The sequence below is a fragment of the Maylandia zebra genome, linkage group LG22 (assembly GCF_041146795.1).
Source record: "Maylandia zebra isolate NMK-2024a linkage group LG22, Mzebra_GT3a, whole genome shotgun sequence".
Lineage (NCBI taxonomy): Eukaryota > Metazoa > Chordata > Actinopteri > Cichliformes > Cichlidae > Maylandia > Maylandia zebra.
In genome coordinates this window covers 12491414-12511424 of record NC_135187.1, presented here as the reverse complement: position 1 = coordinate 12511424, position 20011 = coordinate 12491414, and the positions used below count along the sequence as shown (strand labels likewise).

Here is a 20011-nt window from a genome sequence, read left to right as displayed (position 1 = left end):
TGAACGTCCATCGTGATTGTGTCGACCTTCACACAGCTCATACAGGTAGGAAGATTACCTGAAAGCAGGAAGTTATAAATACAAGAAAGCTGGGAAATGCTGAGTTTGTTTGGCTCGTAGCTCATTTGTTGTTGACGATATTAACCGGGTTTCCCACTTTCCCAGTCATATAAATCACGCAAAGTCAGGATTTTTGGATACTTCCTTAATACCACAGATGATTATCAGACACAAAATCAGATGAAATGACAGTTTTAACAGCTTTTTGTGGTATAAAAGATGCACAAAAGTGTACAAAGACTATCACACAAGAACACTGGAAAACATACACTTCAAGTTTTTATTATCCTTTATTTATCCAAATAAAACGTAAATCTGATTTCCAAGAGAGATGTGACCAACAGGGCAGAAAAAGTTACAACAAATATAACACACAACAAGTAAAAGACAAATACAATATTCCGTACAGACAAGTGTTCACAAGGCAGAGTGATGTATATGATTTCCACAGCCAGTAATAAAACATAGAGCACAATGTTAGACAGTATCTGACCTCTTTAGGTACTGGGCACATGCATTCATAAAAAAGCAGACCATGGTAATCCAGTAAAGGTAAAAAGCAGTTGTGTAAATCAAATGTTTGCTCACTTGGTAAGATAAACCAGATGGATTATAAGCGACTCTGGTTTGTTTTCATCTTGGGCACAAGCCTTTTAATGTGAGTTTTATTGTAAAGATGTTGGAAAAATATTTTTGGTACAAAATACAGAATAATTTCTCCTCATGTGATCAATGCCAAACCTTTCACCTGAATAACTGTTCTAAAAGTCCTATATTGTAAAAGATATATCAACATTTCAGACCTCGATATAGTTCCACAGAAATGAACAGTCTGATCCACGTGTAGCTTGTTGGGCTCTGGTTACCCTATGTGCTTATATTTTGATATATTACAGTGTTTCTACCCGGGTTTATAATGTTTCTTTGATGCTCATTAGTTGCCAGCATAGACACAATGTATCAACATAAGTGGTAATAGATCTGCTGATCTGTGGATACTGAAACCTAGACACACTGTGTCTCCATGTGTTTATAACATATAAACTATTTATGTCTACACAGGTGATTTATTGTCGCTAAATTTGCAAGATTTATGCCATTTTTACTCCAATAAATTACTAAATGTGACCAAAAATGACCAAAGATACATAGTGTGTCCACTTATGTATGTATTTTTGGTCATTTTATGAGTTTAAGTGGCCTCATCTTTAGACACTTATTATATGTTACAGTTAACAGAGTTGAGGGAAATCAAACAATGTTTGCTTTCTTATTCCTAAAAATTAAATTTAAATTCACTGGACGAGTGAGACCTGGTAGTAAAATAAAGTTGTGATGTTCATGTTCAAAAGGACACTGCCCTGTATTTTGAGGAATTTACAAAAGTCCCAACACAAAGGCTACCATATAGGATAATTAAAATCATACTTTCCCTAATAACTAAGAATAAATCAACTCCGTTCAGCTCAGTATTAATTTTCATCTCTTTATAAGCTTATTGGTTCAGTTTCTGCTGGTCCGTCACAACAATCCTAGTTTCTAATGTTGCATCATGGGAAAATCATTTGCCCATCCCTGGTTTAGAGGGATCTCAGGTGTTATGACCCAGCAAATCTTTTCAGCTTTTCTTTGTTACTGAAATACAAAATCACTGAACGAGAGTGGATTTCTGCTCTCTCGTGCGGTGTTATAAGATACAGCACTGACGTTCGTAAGGAGGACACAGCATAATGTTACACGTCTGTGTCAGCTTCTCATTTGAAATATTACTTTTCTTCTAATGAGCAGACCTGTTATTTCACAATTACTTCATAATCTTACGTGTTCAAATTCCAGAAAATAATTAACATAACAATTTCTGGGAGGGCAAAATCCCTTTGAGCTGGCTGACACCTTAAAAGAACTTAATGAGAGGTCTTCTGGTGAAGGCCCAGTTAAAGCATCAACTTCTCTCTAGTAATATGATACTGTTATTTCCCACAACTGGATGAGGGTTACACATTAGTGACACACAACAAACTGACAAACAGTTGGGAGCAAAAAGAAAAAGAACTGATACTTGATTTTTTTTAAAGGGTTTATTTCAGCTTTCCCATGTAATGGAGAAAGGGACACGGAGCTACTTTTCATGCTTTGATTAAGATCTCTCACATCGATTGCTGGAAACATAAGTAAACATCCCTATTAACAACTTGTTGGATAGCCTTTAGCTATTTTTCAACAGGTAGGTGATGGCAAGCAGCAACCTCCAGAGCTGATGCAGAAGTGCAAAAAAAATGATGTTGATTTTTGAACAGAACCACATTTTATTAGTAGTCAGTACGGAAACATTGGGAAATAGGCTTGCAGAATTTTCCCCTATAATGACCCACGCCATGCAGCCATTTGTTAGGCAAGTCTGGTGTGCACTGAAGGGCTGCTTTGGCTCGTTTCCAATAAGTGCTAGTCCTTGAAAATCCCTCAGAGCTCAGTTATGATGTGGCACTTCATGGACCTTGGTTTGGGTTTCTGCACTAAACTGGTTTGTGGGGATACCTGGGCAGGTGTAAGCTATTAGCAGTGATTGAATGGTTCTCTGGTGTGGTGAGTTTTGTCTTAAGCGGACTCTCTTACACTGTAAGTATAGCAATGTGAACTTTTGTTGTTTGCTAACTTCCAACAAAATTAATAACAATAAAGTTGTATGGCATGTGGTTCATTTGAGCTTGTGCGTTGTGTGTGTTTCTTTATTGTTATTTTTGTGTGTTTTGTTTTGTTTTTTGTGTGTGTGCTTTGCTTTACATTTACAGCGAACCAAGGAGAGAGAGAACCAGCCTAACTGGGTTACATGGGATAATTAGCATAAATATATACTCACTGGGCAACTGATCATGTACACCTCGCTATTACCAGGTTGGACCCATTTTTGCCTTCACAGCTGCTTCAGTTCTACATGGCACAGATTCAACGCGGCCCTGGAAATATTAGTCAGAGATTTTAGTCCATTTTCACATGACATCATCACGCAGTTGCTGCACAATTGCTTGTTGCATATCCATGATGGGAATCTCCTGTTGCTGCACATCCCAAAGGTGCTCTATTGGCTTAAAATCTGATGATTGCGGAAATCATTTGTGTGCAGGGAACTCACTGTCATGTTCAGGAAACCAGTTTTGAAAAAAAAAAATCCTGTACAGCATTAGGCCACCGTCAGTCTGATAGGATGGATGTCAAATTCTGTTCCTTACATTGTGTTTTGCAGTGTTACAATAGAAATCAAGACTCATCAGATCGTGTTGTTCTAATCTTCTGTTGTCCACTTTTATATCGATGCATCTTTGCTGTGCTTACGTATAAAGGATACTGTCTATTATTGAGCACCAAGATTTATTACAAACCTTAAAGCTCTTACCCACAATAGCATGTTGCATGCTCGGGTCTGAGTTGACTAAGTCACTGGTTCATTCTGATTTATGAGGCCATTCTTGCTTTGATCCCATCTTACTTACTGACTTACATGCATTAAAAAAAGCAAGAGAAGTTATTGTCCTCAGTCTCAAGACTTTCTTTGGTCTGTACTGAAAGTTTGCACTGAAATTAGAAATAAGGGCAGCTTTGTCTTCCTGAAATTAACAAAATCTTAATTGACCTGTCTCACTGAATCACCTGAAGGAAGTTACTTCAGGCCAGCCTGAATAATAGTACCTCTGTTTTGACAAAGAAATGATATCTATCGTGCTTCTGTCATGGACACGGTGATGAAACAACTTTACTTTAGTTCAAACTTTGAATGGTTGACCTGCTTTGAAGCAGGTCTCGTCTTGCCCAGAATTTGTTCTCCAACATATTTCTGTTTGCTTGTCTGCAAACATGCAATTAAGTGACAGATGAGCAGTCTTGGGTGGAGGAAGTTCCTAGCAGTTTTTTAACATCGCTCACAACATATTTGTTGGATTTTGTTTTCTTGTTTGGTCTGTATGGTTGTTTGGGTTTGTTCTGCAGAGGAAATAGAGGAAAATTTGCCTTCTCGCTGCGGAGAGAAAGAGTTATGAAACAGCATCTTTAGAGTCATGGTTTTGAAATGCTTTGGTGTGAGGGAGGTTGTTTGAGCCCGATGAAATGCCTCTATTGTTTTGCCCACAGTTTCTCAATTGCTACAATTTGGAAAGCGGGCATGTGGTAGAAACCAGCCAGAGAAATAACAGAGGAAAAGGAACGTCCAAGAGTGTGGGATAAAAGCCAACCAGGAACAAAAAGCAGAAGCAGCAAGAGACATAAAATATCCAGTTTAAAAAGAAAACAAATAAATATAAAGTATGTTTCAGAGAATCAAAAATGCCTTTAGTACTCCCTTTACATCTAAAATCATGTGTAACTACACAAATGGAAGCTACCTGTGTGTAGTCATGGGGCTTCATTTCATTGTATGTATAAATACACCTTTGTCTGGGTGTTTCAGGTGAATGAGCACTGAAGGGAACAAACAAAGAAACACTCCAAGCAGCAGTTCATTTAAGAGCACAGCAGCTAAATAGGGTGTAACAGGAGTGTCTCTCAGTTACCCGGAGGATACATGCTACAGCCTTGAATCTGTGATCTGTGACAGTCTGAGCACACAGATCACTTTTCAAAGCAGAGTATCTAAGCATCTGTGCATCTGTGTGAAGAAAGACTTCAGTGGTGTTTTGAATGATGTTTAGAGCACCACATTTTAAGCAACCTGATTTTCTCAAAATAATGCACCTTTGTGGTTGTACAGGTCTTAGAAAAGGTAGTTACACAGCAGCCACGCTGGACGGATTTACCGTACCTTGATAAGCTCTCCTCACGGTTTTTTTTTTAATATTGCTTTTGTGGACGGTTTGTTGAGACACTATAAAATAACTGAACTGAAGCAATGCAGCAGGTGTGCAAGGTTCATGTCACACCTCACTCATAGAGGTTTCTTAGTTGCCACATGTGATTCATTTAATTTTATGTCACTTCTGATGGGAAGCATGAGTGACGCTGAAAAACTAGTTATTACTTCCAGGCTGGACTACTGCAATTCATTATTATCAGGATGTCCAAAAAACTCGCTGAAAAGCCTTCAGTTAATCCAAAATGCTGCAGCAAGAGTCCTGACAGGGACTAGAAAGAGAGAGCATATTTCTCCTGTTTGGCTTCCCTTCATCGGCTTCCTGTTAAATCCAGAATTGAATTCAAAATCCTGCTCCTCACATACAAGGTCTTAAATAATCAGGCCCTATCTTATCTTAATGACCTTGTAGCACATATCACCTTATTAGAGCACTTCGCTCTCACACTGTAGGCCTACTTGTTGTTCCTAGAGTATTTAAAAGTAGAATGGGAGGGAGAGCCTTCAGTTTTCAGGCCCCTCTTCTGTGGAACCAGCTTCCAGTTTGTATTCGGGAGACAGACGCTATCTCTACTTTCAAGATTAGGCTTCAAACTTTCCTTTTTGCTAAAGCATATAGTTAGGGCTGGACCAGGTGACCCTGAATCCTCCCTTAGTTATGCTGCAATAGACGTAAGCTGCCGGGGGATTCCCATGATGCATTGAGTTTTTCCTTTCCAGTCACCTTTCTCACTCACTATGTATTAACAGACCTCTCTGCATTGAATCATATCTGTTATTAACCTCTGTCTCTCTTCCACAGCATGTCTTTTATCCTGTCTTCCTTCTCTCACCCCAACCAGTCACAGCAGATGGCCCCGCCCCTCCCTGAGCCTGGTTCTGCCAGAGGTTTCTTCCTGTTAAAAGGGAGTTTTTCCTTCCCACTGTCGCCAAAGTGCTTGCTCATAGGGGGTCATTTGATTGTTGGGTTTTTCTCTGTATCTATGAAGCGCCTTGAGGCGACATTTGTTGTGATTTGGCGCTATATAAATAAAATTGAATTGAATTGATTTGAAGCAGTTTTTGGATTTGGATTTTAAGGGTCTGAGTTGTTTTTGTATTCATCAGCTGAGAAATATTAGTAAACTGTGTCCTATTATTTCTAAATCTTTTGTAGAGATTGTTCTTCATGCTTTTCTCTTATCTCACCTGGGCTATTTTGATTCACTCTTTACCTGCCTCAGTAAAACTTGCATTGGATCATCTATAGATTGTACATGCAGAAGGTTCCTTACCTTCCCCCAAACGTTCTCATATCACAGTTCTGGTTTTCACCAATGGGACTCTGCATGGTTAAATACCTACAGTGAACTCTTGCAGGCATGTGCCCCAGTAGGACTCTGATGTGGTCTGATCAGGGTTTATTGTCCATCTCCAAATCTAGACTGAAAACTAAAGATGACACCAAAGATGAGACCTCCCACACAAAAGCACAAATGAAACTGTTCTTGATAAACATTTAGGTGGTTTTAACGTCTTTTTGTACATGGTGTTATATAAATAACTATTACATGATGCAATTCCTAATGAGGCTGCAGGTAATTCCAAAAGTGTTGGAAAGGCCAGTCAGTTTGTTCCTGCTGTGTACTGAAGACATGTTGTTTGTGTATGAGATTACAAGATGACTATGAGGAGAGACATCCAAGTATCAGCTTGAATTCCCTGGTATTTATGTCTTCATACAGTTACTGGAAAAATAAAGCACGCCCTCGCTCAGTTCTCTTGTCTTACGTATCAGGACCCGAGGCCAAACAGTTACCAAGAGAAATAAATCTGATCCACAAATTCCAGAATCAGACTATAACAGACAGAGGACTGCTAAATGTGTTCCAACAGTTAGTCTAAACACATTAACTCCACCTTCCACATACCTGCAAAAACACCACCATCTGCAACCAAAATGAGACCTAAAAACCAGGCCTGCAGGTGTCCTTTATAGTCAAGCTTTGACTTTTTTTTTGTACTTCTCTTTTCCTCTCACACTGCTGATTTGTCTGCACTAGCAGTCTATTCCTAACCTCTGTTGCCAGTATGCTTATCCATAACTGTGACTGGCTGCCAATGTCACCCTTTCATGTGAACATGAGGGGGGAACTCTGTGTTAACAAAGCAAGCTGATAAGATGAGTTAATCCACGTGAAAGACAACATGGGTATGTTGAACTCATTATCTAGGCCTGTGATTGAAAGGATGTTCAACAAACCCTATTTCAGGAAGCTATCCCTGCTTCCTATTTCAGGAAGCTATTCCTGCTTCCTGAAATAGGAAGCAGGAATAGCTTCCTGAAATAGGAAGCTATTCCTGAAATAGGGTTCTGGCGTTCTTGGAATCATTGTCCCATTACATGATCCAGTTTCATCCAAGCTTTAGCTGTCAGGCAGATGGCCTCACATTTGACTCAAGAATACTTTGCTATACAGAGGACTTCATGGTGACTTAGTTTATCTTATTTCTGTATAGTCGTATATGTGTATATTTGAATTTTTTAATTTTTATTTTTACAGTTTGCACATTTGATCCAGGACAACGATATTTCGTCCCACTGTATACTTGAGCGTATACTGTTGGTACGACAATAAAACTCTTCTTGACTTCGCTTGTGGCTCCAAGACAAGCCTAGATCGCCACCATGGCAGACAGTTGGTATGAGGTATTTTGTGCCGTTTTCTCCAAATGTGGCTCTGTGCATTATTGCCAAATATCTTTGCTTTGGTTTCGGCTGTCTGAGACAATGTTCCAGCCAAAACAATTCATACTTGTTTCTAATTCTGCAAGCATGAACTTTACCATTTAACATGCTAGCTGCGGCCTGTAGAGTCTGACATATAGCTCTTGGTTTCTCTGAGCATTGCACAGTCTGACTGAACTGACTGGAGAATGGTCCACTCCTGGTAAATCACTGGGGCATTTTGTTAACACACCTGGATGCTACAGACCAGCAAACTGCCAAAACTTCTGCTTTTGTGGTGGTGGTCATACTTGGCTTAAATCCCAATAAGTAATGTGCACTGTCTTGAGAGTGTTTTGAACAGTGCAGATGACAATGTAACAGCAATTATGTGGAAAATAAAACAAACGAAGAAAAATCTGATGTTTTTTCCCAGCTAAACGTGCGTCCAGCTATAGAGGACTGACATATAATGTAAATAAAAACAAATCCTTGCCTGAAGTGGCCTTGAATTTCCCCCCGAAAAAAAAAAACAAAAAAACCCCCAAAAACATAAATAAAAGGGTACACGGACTGAAAGGTGTCAAGACATTTTTGCAAAGTACAGCAAGCAATGGAGCTCCAGAGTGAATCTTCTAACAAAGGAAGATCATTTTTAATCTGTAACACAGATTTAGACGGGGTTTTGTTTGTTTTTGTTAAAATGCATGTGTCCTCAGTGTTTGCGGTGAACATTTTTTCTTAACAGCTCGATCTGCTTTGGAGTGACATCATGAAACAAATAAAAAAAGAAACTCAGATGAAAATGGTGCAATGTTGTCTCTGGGTGTGGCAGCGCAAAGGGCTTGATATTTCACATCACTACAGTATTAGGAGCTAAACGAACCAGATTATTCCTGTGGAGACTGTCTCAGGGCTTCTTTTGGCTCCCGGGAAAACAAACTACTGTTACAGAAAAGTCTGTTTTTCCCCCAGGGTCTGTACGTCTCAGCGTATTTCAAAACAAAGTCGGAGATTCCTTTTCACTGGGCTGAGCTAAGAGGAGGAGGAGACGAAGGGCAGGTCCCAGGATGTGGTTTGAGGTTATCCTGAGTCATGAAGGAACCTCCTCTGGAAAATCTTACATGCTATGGTCAAATGAAGACAGCTCAGCTCTGCCACCGATTTAGCCAGACGGCTGCTGTGCAGAGGGGAAAAACACTGAGTCACACATAAATACGACCATATCACGGTGTCCTGGGTGTCTTTTCAACTTACCCCGAGTGTGCATACTGAATGTTTTCAGACTAAAAGATGTGTTTTACTCACTTCTAACTCCAAATACGATTTTTCCATGTCCCTAAAAGTTAATTTAAGAATAACCACAGAAGCATGACTGAGATCTTATGACTTTTTCCATGAAATAATTGTTTTCTGCTTGTGTTAGACCACTGCAGCTGTTGTTCAGTCATGTGAAATGGCACCAGAACCACACCCAGAAGCAAGACATCCAGCCCTACCTCCATCACTGAGGGAAAACACCTCATTAGCTCCAACATCAAGCACAATTCAGTTAGTTTACAGTCACTCTGCATAATCTTATAAATTCATCTGGCTGCTTTAAGTGGATGAAAAGATGAAGAAGAGGACTCTCTACTGACTCTGAGTGGCCAGAAAACTTTAGTGCTAAATAATAATAAAAAGGAGGACAGAAGAATATGAAAAGAAAATAGAAGTTTATTGAGAATTCTGAATCCTGCTCACCCGTCCACAGTAGCAGAAAGAATACAACAACACAGACAAACAATTAGTTAAAATCTGGACACATAAATACGTTTCTCTTGTATCATGAAATCCAAAAGCAAAAATCTATCACAGTCATACCAACATAAGACAGGAGTGGAGGGAGCGCCGCCGAGTGTGTGCCCCCACTGTTTAGGAGACGCCACCTGCCTCCGAGCCCAAACATAAACAAGAAAAGAAAGACGGTGCTGTGGTGGAGTGAGCTGAACTTCTGAGGCCCAGGCAGTTTGAGATGAGAAGACTGATATCTCATGTTCATGTTAAATCTAAAGCTACAGACAGGAGGAGATGACTAGCTAAGCTCTTCCGAGACTACAAAGCCCTAGCTTGGCTCTGTTTGGCAGCAACAAATCCACCTATGGGCATCTAGTTTGTTAAACAATGTAAAGAGAATTTGGCCTTTTTAAACCTCTCATCAGCACCTTGTGATACACCAGCTCTGCATGAAAAAAAAAAAAAAAAAAGCATCCTTTAGCATTATTACTACTCTCTTCGTGGCAAAATGTGTTCAAAAAGTGCGCCGTTGTTCACTGACTTAGTTGTGTGTGTGTGTCTAATGAGGCTTATTCAGACTTTATGAAATGAGAGTAACATAATTCAATGCCAGTACAGGTGAGCAGTCTGAAGAGGAATTACGTGAAACTTTACCTGCAAACTGAAAAATATATACCATCTAAATACTGTTGTCTTTTACTTGACCCTTTTGAAAGCCTGAATAAGCTCATTTGAAGTAACACACTGGTATCAGCACACTGGACGTCACACTTCACACTGCTAGTCATTATTCTTCTGGTTTTTGTTCTGATTGAAACAAACTTAAGCTCGCACAGTAACGTCTGTTTATTAAGGTGCAAACTGCTCGTCGTGGTGAAAACCTGGAACTCCAGTGGACTTTACATGGGTTGAAACTGGCACACAACCGCACACTTAATGAGGATTTATATAATCTGAGCAGACTCAGCTTTGTTGCTGATCTGTAACCACTAGAACAGAGCCAGGATACCTGCTTCCTTATTGAGTTTAAGCTAACCGTCTGCCAGTATTTGCTTCATATTTACCATAAAAGCATGAGCGATATCGATCTTCTAATCTAATCACTGCCAGAAAGCAAATTTCCACACTATCCAGAATATTCGGCTGTTTCTGTATCAGAGATGAAGCTACACGGGAGGGAGGGGTGGGTGACAGTACAAACCTGCTTCTGCAGGACGTGATGGGTAGAGGAGGGTGTTGTTTGACACACGCACAGACAGCTGGAGAAAAGACACCAACTTGTTACAATTATCTGACGATTCATAAATTGTCTCATTTGACCTATTTCTAGTTCATCTCCTCTAACCACGGAAAGAAAGAGAAAAATCAGACACTCGAAAGGACAGAAACAGCTCGGGTGTTTCTCTCTACTTTAAGGCAAATTTAACAACGATGGGCCAAATTTTACAAATCAAAAAAGGGAGGGGGAAATAAAACTGTCTCTGCGAGTGCCAGCCTCCATCGGGGTTAGGTGGGACTAACGGTGGAGACGAGGCATCGAATGACGGAAGGTTTTACCACCACCTTTACCAAACTGTGCCAAATACACAAATACACTGATCGTACTCTGGTGTCATCCACCGACGACATAACTCCCTCCTCTGTGCTCACAATGCGATTGAACAGAGCCCCCGCCCCCCCGCCATGTTCGGCTTCCTCTTAGCTTGCCTTCGGTTTTTGGCACGGAGGAGTTTGGTAAGGAACGTCTGAAAACCAAATGTGTGTTTGTCTTTAAGATCATGGCTGTGCATTTTTTCTCTCGCTCACACTCAAAGGGAAAAAAAAAAAAAAAAAGAAAAGATCTTTTCATTTGCCCTAATCTAAATCAAAATAATACAGTCTTCTTCAGGGTGAGGAGGGGGCACATGAAGAGCTTTGAAAAATGCAGGTGACCCCTCTCCATCCTATAATAACTCTTTCCTCTCTGGCTTCTCTCTCTCCCCCCTCAGTCCTGGGCGCTCTAGCGGATAGCCTTGACGGGGCTCTTGAAGCTTGAGGCGGCTTGCAGCTGCAGCTGGTAGGCCATCGGGTGGATCTTGAACCCATAAAGCCTGAAGAGGAAGAAGAAGAAAAAGATGATGACAATGTTTAGACTGATCAGTCATGCATTTTCTTTAAAGGGAGACGGCGCTGACATTTGATGACAAACATCACACCACCCTGACTGTGTTCTATGTAATACAAACAGACATCACAGCGTATTGACACAGGATCCAGGAAAGGATGTGCAATCCTTGCCATCTAGTCAGCCTGTGCACGTAAGTACATTTGAAATAAAATAAAAACAAACATTATACTTGTGCAAATATTAACTTGATGAGTATTTTTGTGACTAATGACCAACAGCAGGGAGAACAAGAACTAACGTCAGAAGGTGACAGTGGAGGCAAATCAAATGAAATGTATGTCCAGTTTCGAGCACTAGGGACAAGCTCAGGGATGTCAAACTTATTTTACATTGTGGGCCACATACAGCCCACTCTGAACTTAAATGGACATTTAAATATTTAATCCCTGAGATTTATTTAAAATACTTTAATAATGCCATGTTTAATGCAATGCAATTTTGAAAAACAAAAGTAATTTCTACAGTAAAGTAAAATTCTATGCACTTGTTTTAAAGCTGTCCAGTGGGCCAGATTGGAATCTTTGCTAGGCCAATTCTGTCCCACAGGTCTTATTTTTGACACTCCTAGGCTAGCTGGTTAGATGAACTGATGGATTTAAACAAAACAACTCAATATGAGAGCCCTGAAGTCAGGCTGTGTGACGTTCACAGCGCAGAGGACCGTAACACAAATAGGAAGAGTAAGCAAACATGTCAAAGTCAAAGTTACCGCCTGACTTCATAGCTCAAATAACCAGCTGTGTGTGTGTCTGTTTGCATATGTCTTTGTCTATGCATCAAAGGAATGGGACTGTGTAACACACAGAGACACACAGTCCAACAGGTTAAACCATTAACAAATGGGCTTAAATGGCAAAGAGAATGACATCAGAGTAAATATAAATAAATATCACAAAAAGCAGCACGAGAACATAGAAACGGGCTGCAGTCTCCACAGCAGCCGAAGGGACAACATATTCTTCTTAACACTGCACCCTGGTTACGGTAAACAGTACAGCATGCAGACAATGGTCTCCAAGGGCAGGCACAGGATTAGTGGACAACCACGCTAATCTGCTGCTAATCTACCAAGAGATGCAGCAGGTATTCACAAACACAGAGAGACTAAACCTTTTCGGCATTAACCACACCCACTCTTTCTATGGAAACAAACAGGAACATACATTTCCAGTGTTGTCCATCTGGGACGGCATCCCATACGACCGATAACGAGCTGCTGTGTTTTATGCACGCACAGGCAAATAGTCAGAGCTAGATAATATGTTGTTAGCATGGAAGTGAGTGAAGGCAAAAGCTTGGTAATGTAAACCATGAGGGAAATCAAACCAAAGAAAACAGTTGGAACAACAAACCTAATGAGCCAACGACAGAAAAACAGCTAAAGCTAAAGCTAATGAGAGACACAAGGCAGCAGGCTCAGTACGAGCCTCAGTATGAGCAAAGAATCAAAGCAGTTACTGAAAAAATTATGAAAGAAAAAAAAAAAAAGGGTGGATCCTGTCTTATCTGATGATGTTATAAACATGAAAGAAGTAACAGATATTTGTTTTGTTCAGTAAATCTGGTGCACTGTTATTGTTCTTTGAAAGAAAATCTTAATCAGCTGCTCACACTGAGGAAAATCTGAATTGTCAGAGAAAACTGCAATGGGGGCATCTCTAGTGTTTATATTAAGCCATATTATTGTGCAGTTCTGAACTTCACATATTTTGGGCCCTGACACTTTAAAATTAAAATTAAAATAATAATAATAATAATAATAATAATAATAATAATAAAGCATGTATTTAAAACACTAAAAAGTGAAAGAAGCTAAGCCAATATCACTATGGAAACTAAGAAAAAGCAGAACTAAAATGAAAACAAAATCAAAACAATCAGTTACAAATTTACAACAAATCTGCCTATGAACATCAGCAGGAGGTGGATTTAGTGCTCGGAGTCTTTACAGCTGAATATCAACGCTAACCTTGGAACAAACTGGTTGGCAGGCCTCTTGGGCCTGTACTCGGGATGAACCATGAACAGCATGTGGGGGAACCCGGTGCCAAAATAAGCTCCATCTGTGTGGTGATGCCTGGAGGACTTGGGTGTGTAGACATCCATACATTTGGGGCAGTACAGCTTCACCATGGCCTCTCCTGGGATGTCTGACAGGCCTGTGAGAAGTGTGGAAGAGGAAGAAACCCATTTAAGTATGAGATCAAGACACCCGAGATAATTGGCAAACAATCCCTTGTGGATCAAAGTTATCCTCACCTGCAGGAAAATCTAGATTCAATAAAAACAAATAGCATTTGTTTTGTACTGATTGGCACAGCCAGCCAGATACAGCTGCTGTGCCTTTTAATCACAGATTTAAAAACAAACAAGCAAACAAAACAAATTTCCCCAAAACTAAATATCACACCCATGAAGAGTTCCTGACTAACTTCGCTGCATCGAGGAGAGACATGCAAGGCAGGGAAGAGCAAACTTTTAGTCACTCGTGAAAGCTGTCTGCCACCTTGTGGTAATCCTTGGGTAACTGTTTAACGCATGCATGAGGGCATTCACATCAGTTTACTCACCAATAGGAAGCATAGGCTGATTCTCACAATAGACCCGGGGGCAGTAGCCAAAGTCTCCCTGCTGATACTTCTCCAGCTGAGCAAGCAGAAATGAGCCCAATAAAGAGTTAATATATGAACAGAAGGTAGCTCCACAATCCTGGGTTAATTCATATCCTGCTGTGTGGAAAACAACATTTGAACCTGAGGAAATTTTAACATGACTGAAATTAATGGGTGACTGTGCTAAAGATTAAAAAAAAGCAAGCAGACAATATTGAATGGACTCTTGTTTGCCATTTTGGATGCGTTGCATTACAGGATCAAGTGATTCAGGCTTCGTCACAGAAACTAGAGACCGATCGTGAGTGGAAAAATTTGTATTCTCCGACCTTTTGTGGTTAGCTGATGGCAATTGTAGGGAAAATGATTGATCAAGTCCCAGAGACACAAATCTGTCACTAAAGAAAAACATCAAGCATGCTGCTGCAGTTCGAGCTGTACGGAAACAGTGAAAATTGTGACGCAAACTGGAGAAGGAGAAGGGTTGCCTTTAAAGTAAAAGCTGCACTTTATTCTATATGTTTCAAAAATAAAAAAACTTTTACCTTAAAACGCGAACCTTCTCCACCTCTATTTGGCTTCACACTTTTTCTTACAGTTCAGTAAATATTTACACACAAACATGGAAAACTACAGGGAATCGTGCCAATCACACCTCCTTTACAATGAATTTCACCCAGTTAGAGTCAGAACCCTCCAGGAACTACTGACAACTGTTCAGGCAAAATGTGCACATGATAAACTTTAATAAAGCAGTTTTTCCACATAAACATCTTGATGATTTCCAGAGAATCAGGCTGGAACATTTTCCACAGTTGTGCTTTTTCACATGTAGCCCACAGCAGGAAACAGTCTGCTTTAGATGCATCTGCACCACAAGGACCTGTCTGCATGGAGCACAACGGCCTCTACTAGGAAGTTAACACACTGGACTAGCAGTATTGCTGTTCTCACACTGGTGTAGCATGAAACCATGTGAACTTTGCACAGGAGAGCTGTGCAAATTTTGTGTTTTGTTTTCCTATGCACATGTTGTTGTTGTCAGTTTGTTGAACATGGTCGTAAAAGTGTAATACTGTCATTTTGCATTTTGAACACATTTAATCGTGTTTTCCTACATAAAGTAGACGATAATGACTAATAAACAGGAAAAAATACGCCGTTATGACAGTGTGGAGGAGGAAAAGAATAAAGAAAACACGGTCTTTACTTTTTCTATCAGCACCATAGGAAGCAGATGAATGATTTGTTTTCAGCAGTAAAAAGCAGTGAAGCTGAAAGATTTTGCATTTTATGCCGTTCCCTCAGACAGACAGCTTTTCATGTCCACTTTTATCTTCCTCTGAGGGATGAACCCACCCTCTGCTGCCACACTGGACATTATTTCAGTCAGGACTTTATAGCTGTGAGAGCTGTTCTCCCAACCCCCCCCCCCTCCCACACACACACACACACACACACACACACACACACACACACACACACACACACACACACAAGATTATAATTTAAGTACAACTATCCTGATTACCACGTATGAGACATTCACATCTCAACAACACTTTACTCCATTACGAGTGGAGTAAAATCTGACTCAAACAACATGTAGAGACAGAACTGGTGGATTTTTGGCACCTACCATCTGTGCAATGCCTCGGTTAGTGAGGATGTAGCGTGCATGGATGAGGCCGTACAGCATCTCAGCAGCCTGCTCAATCAGGTCGCTCTGGTTGGGATTGTCCTCAAGCTCCTCATCTAAAGAAATCAGAAACAGGGAAACTACTCACGCTTTTGACAGTTGGAAAAAACATAAATTTATCAGAGGAAAAGGAAACGCTGGGAATAAAACAGAGAGACTGGGACACATTATGGTTTTCTAAAGGTGCTCCAGCAATAAAAGAGCATGAAACAAAGATGTTCTGAGCAAGTTTGAAAAGAGAGAGGAAACCTGCACAAAGCACCTCAAATCAAAAGAAAGCCGAGATCAAATGTCCCCTCTCATTATTTGTTAATGACAGAAGGAACACATTAAAAGCTCAGGAGATGTCACAGACATGAAACACTCGCAGCTCTTTTAGTCTTACTTCCTGATGTCTGCTGCAGATGGGAAGTGATAAACAGTAATACTTCTGCATACAGACAACAAACAATAAAGCGACTTTCCACTCGCCACAGCAGGCAGCTCCTCATGTTTTGTTTGGCAGATTTTTAGGCCAGATTGGTGATACAACCCCAGAGGGGTTTGTGTCTCCTTCCGGGATCAAACTGGGGATCTTTTGCTTTTTTGGCAAATGTGTCACATAAGCAAACACTGACATACCTTATTTACTTAAAACTGAGAACAATGAGTCAGGAATGCAACATACAGACCTGGCTCAAGGTCCAGGATCATGTCTAGAGCCTGGCGGTAGTGTGGAACCTGCTCATTGAGCCCAGTTAGGTTGAATTTGTCCTGGATGTAGTCTTCATCCACCTGTCGTTGGAGAAACCACAAATCAGACTCATTTCAATCCATGAGGAATCAAGTAGCTGTAGGAACAGAACTCCCTGAAAGTTGATTCTGTTCATCTGATCGTAGCGTTTTCAGCAGGAAAAATATTTTAACAATCCTCAAAATGACTTGTTCGGTTTGAAACAGATCCTCCGATTTCTTCACGAAGCTGGATGTGTGATAAAACATTTCTCCAACTGACAACGCACCTCATGAACAGAAATCACTTTCTGGGATTTCCTTACCTGGGTGATTGAGGATCCATCAAGACAGGAGTATGAACTGTTTAACCCTTACAGTGACTGACCCAGACATTTTTTGCTAATTTATTACTATTACTGTGTTATTGATATTTTTAACTTTTTCATAGTTTTTTGTTTTTACACATTTTAGCATTTCTGCACAAAATATTTGAATTATTACACATCTACACACAAGATGTGTACTCTAAGTCCAGAAATGCACACGTAGGATGTTGCCTTTCTCCAGTTTAGAAACTGCTGGGAGAAAACCCAACTGTACACCAGGTAGCTGTAATAAATTTGATAAGCAGGAGTTTTTTTGAAGGTCTCCATCACTTTACTCTAAAGAAATCTGAATTTTTCCTCTTTTGGTAACAGAAATGTTATTTCATTTTCTCATTCTGGCTGCTTTCTTTAGGTGAATCATCAGTCTGCATCTCATCCTATCCCTAACATCTTCCTCATTCACACCATCCCTCTGCATGTCCTCCTTCAAAACATCCATGAACTTGCTCTGTGGTCTTCCTCTTTTCCTCCTGCCTGCCAGCTACATCTTCAACATCCTTTGTCCAGCATATCCACTATCCCTCCTCCGCACATGTCTAAACCATCTCAGCATCACCTGTCTCACTTTGTTCCCACACCACTCAATCTGAGCCCTCCCTGATGTAGCACATTTAAAACCGAAGGCACACCAAAGTGCTTCACAACAAGGTTAAAACATAAGATATAAGATAAAAGGCTACCGTATATATAACAGAATACAAACAACCCCAAAAAGTACAGACAAAATAAGAAATAAAACATTAGAGCATAGTTTAGAAGATAGAATTACTGGGTATTCATAAATATAAAGGTGGTGGGTATTTATACAGTGGAATATTGGTAGAAGATAAATAACATAAGGGTAAAATACAGGGCATGTGCACTAGCTAATTTCTATCCCTGTCCATCCTTGCTCTTTTTCGTGATAATCTTAGCAACTGCTACTCTGCCACTTCTCTGTCTCCAAACCATGCATGGCCTTATATCACAAATAACCCCGACACTCATGTGTTGTAAAAATATGTCCGCCTTGGTTCCTCACCTCACAGAAAAACTCATTCCCCCGCAGCCCACAGAACCAGGAGATCCATGAAACCTCTTCTGAACTGCTCATCTCTGAAGACCTGAAAAACGAAACAGTAAATTATGAGTGGGGAAAAAGCCAACATTCAACAGCTTCATATTACAGTAGCTAGGTCTGGTTTAACGCGGCACAAAAAGAAGCTGTTCATCTGGTGTGAGCACCTGATTAGCATTGATGCTAACCCCTGGAAAATAATGGGCCATTTCTTGTTTTTTCGATAACGCTATGAATGCAACACTAAGCGTTCACTCACTAAATAACAGATTTAACCGATACTTTCGCCCAACTGGATTGTTTGTTAGTCATTTATTAACCTTTTCTTGTGAAAAGATCATAAAAGTATATCAGTAACAGTCGCTGCTCAAGATCTGTAAAGGCTAAGCCAGCTAACAGGTATTACCTTCTCCCTGTCGTTAGGGTAACTTTTAAAGTTTGCTTTATCACATTTAGCGCAGATTTTCTGTCAAAAACACGTCTAATGAATAACAAAATAATGGGCTAAATCCGGCCTTACATGTATGCTGTAGTCCTGCGTGCCGGGTAACGCTAGCATGCTAAGCTAAAACCAGAAGAGCGTCAATATGGCGCCTGGTACGACTTCAGGCCCCGGAGCGGGGGTCTGCCGTGGCTCTTCTGCCTCTGCGCTCAAACGGCTCAACGGACTGATATGCGTAACAATGCTAACTTACCCGGCTTTCAGCTTTAACAATCCCGAAGAAATCAACAGATCAACAATTTAGCAATCTCACGGGTGTAAATAAGATGGACACCACCTCCCAGTTCACCCCGTAGGTTACGCTCTTCCTCTTCCTCCGGTCTGCCGTCGGAAGGTTCAAGACTTATCGGTGCTGCCGCTCACTGTTCAGTCCCGGTACTGCATGTTCGTGAAAAAGCTGTTTGTTAGCCCTCTTTTCCATCCTGTCTCTCTATAATAATTTATAAAAGTATATAAAATATGGCCCGTTCAAAGTTTTTTTCTGATAACCATCTACTAATGAATATATCAACTTCCATATTATTCTCATCCCTATCCCTAGAATTCTCCTTTGACATTATATCCATGAATTGCTGGATATAATGTCCAGCAATTCATATATGCTCCTCCTGCATATGTCCAAACCATCTCAGCCTTTCCTCTCGTTGTCTCCACACCCCACCAACATGATCGGTCTCTCTCATGTACGTACTCATTTCTGAACTTATTGTGACTCCCAATGAAGTAATGACTAAACATTAAAATGTTTGTCATGAAACTTGGACCTAGAAATTTTAAAGAAAGCACAATTAAAATTTACAAATAAATGTTTTCTTCTGGATAACCATTGTTTGTATTATGGCTTAAAAGTGAGATTGAATCATAGTAAATATAAAGAAAAAGGAAAAAAGAAAAAAAGCTTCAACTTCAGATGATTGTTCTTTCAAATCATTCATTAACCACCATCAAAAATAATCTCATGTCGAGATAAAAGTACAAGTAACCTGCACCTTGTACATTTATCTCAACAAGAGCTGTTCATGTACAGTTATTAAATTTAATTAAAGTGGAGCTACTGTCCTGACCTTCAGCTTATTTTATGCTGGGCCTTAGTGTAGCCTGTGAGTTCATCCTGATTGGTTGCCCCTCATAAGCAGAAATTTTAAACAGCATGAAGGTGTGACTTTTGTACTCTGAGCCAGAGCTGTGGAAAGCTGAGGCTCTCTCTGACATCATACAGAACCATGACTATACCATGAATAGAACCCCCCCAAAAATAAATAAATAAATAAATAAATAAATAAATCAAAACAAAAAAACAATTGGACACGTATTTAGAATAGTCTGACTGCGGAAACAAATCGGTCGCTTTTGCTCCGTCCACTAAAAGATAAACGAAAGTTCAGGACAAAATATTCTCATTTCACTAAAATCCTCCAGGAGGAGCAGAGACTCCTGTGAACTGCGGCCGGATGAGCTAAAAATGGACCCAACGCCGCTTTTAGCGATGTGGAG

General features: G+C 40.2%; 1 protein-coding gene across 2 annotated transcripts; it reads right to left on the bottom strand.

The window, feature by feature from the left end:
• Positions 1 to 9302: 9302 nt before the first annotated feature.
• csnk2b (casein kinase 2, beta polypeptide) lies at positions 9303 to 18862 on the bottom strand. Of its 2 annotated transcripts, none has more exons than XM_004548979.5 (7): positions 18711 to 18862; positions 17980 to 18061; positions 16530 to 16632; positions 15799 to 15914; positions 14118 to 14193; positions 13517 to 13706; positions 9303 to 11470 (listed from the first exon to the last, which is right to left on the bottom strand). In XM_004548979.5, the coding sequence occupies exons 2-7, from the start codon at positions 18049 to 18051 to the stop codon at positions 11380 to 11382; spliced, it is 648 nt and encodes a 215-aa protein (XP_004549036.1). In that variant the 5' UTR covers positions 18052 to 18061; positions 18711 to 18862; the 3' UTR covers positions 9303 to 11379. The 2 variants fall into 2 exon arrangements, with proteins under 2 accessions (XP_004549036.1, XP_004549035.1); XM_004548978.6 differs by lacking the exon at positions 18711 to 18862 and adding an exon at positions 18536 to 18650.
• Between the last annotated feature and the right edge of the window lie 1149 nt (positions 18863 to 20011).

Excerpts from the sequence above, each read along its gene's own strand:
- csnk2b (XM_004548978.6), bottom strand. Across the intron at positions 15,915-16,529 it reads GATCCTGGACCTTGAGCCAG|ATGAGGAGCTTGAGGACAAT; the intron begins GTCTGTATGTTG and ends TGATTTCTTTAG. Across the intron at positions 11,471-13,516 it reads GCCAACCAGTTTGTTCCAAG|GCTTTATGGGTTCAAGATCC; the intron begins GTTAGCGTTGAT and ends CTTCCTCTTCAG.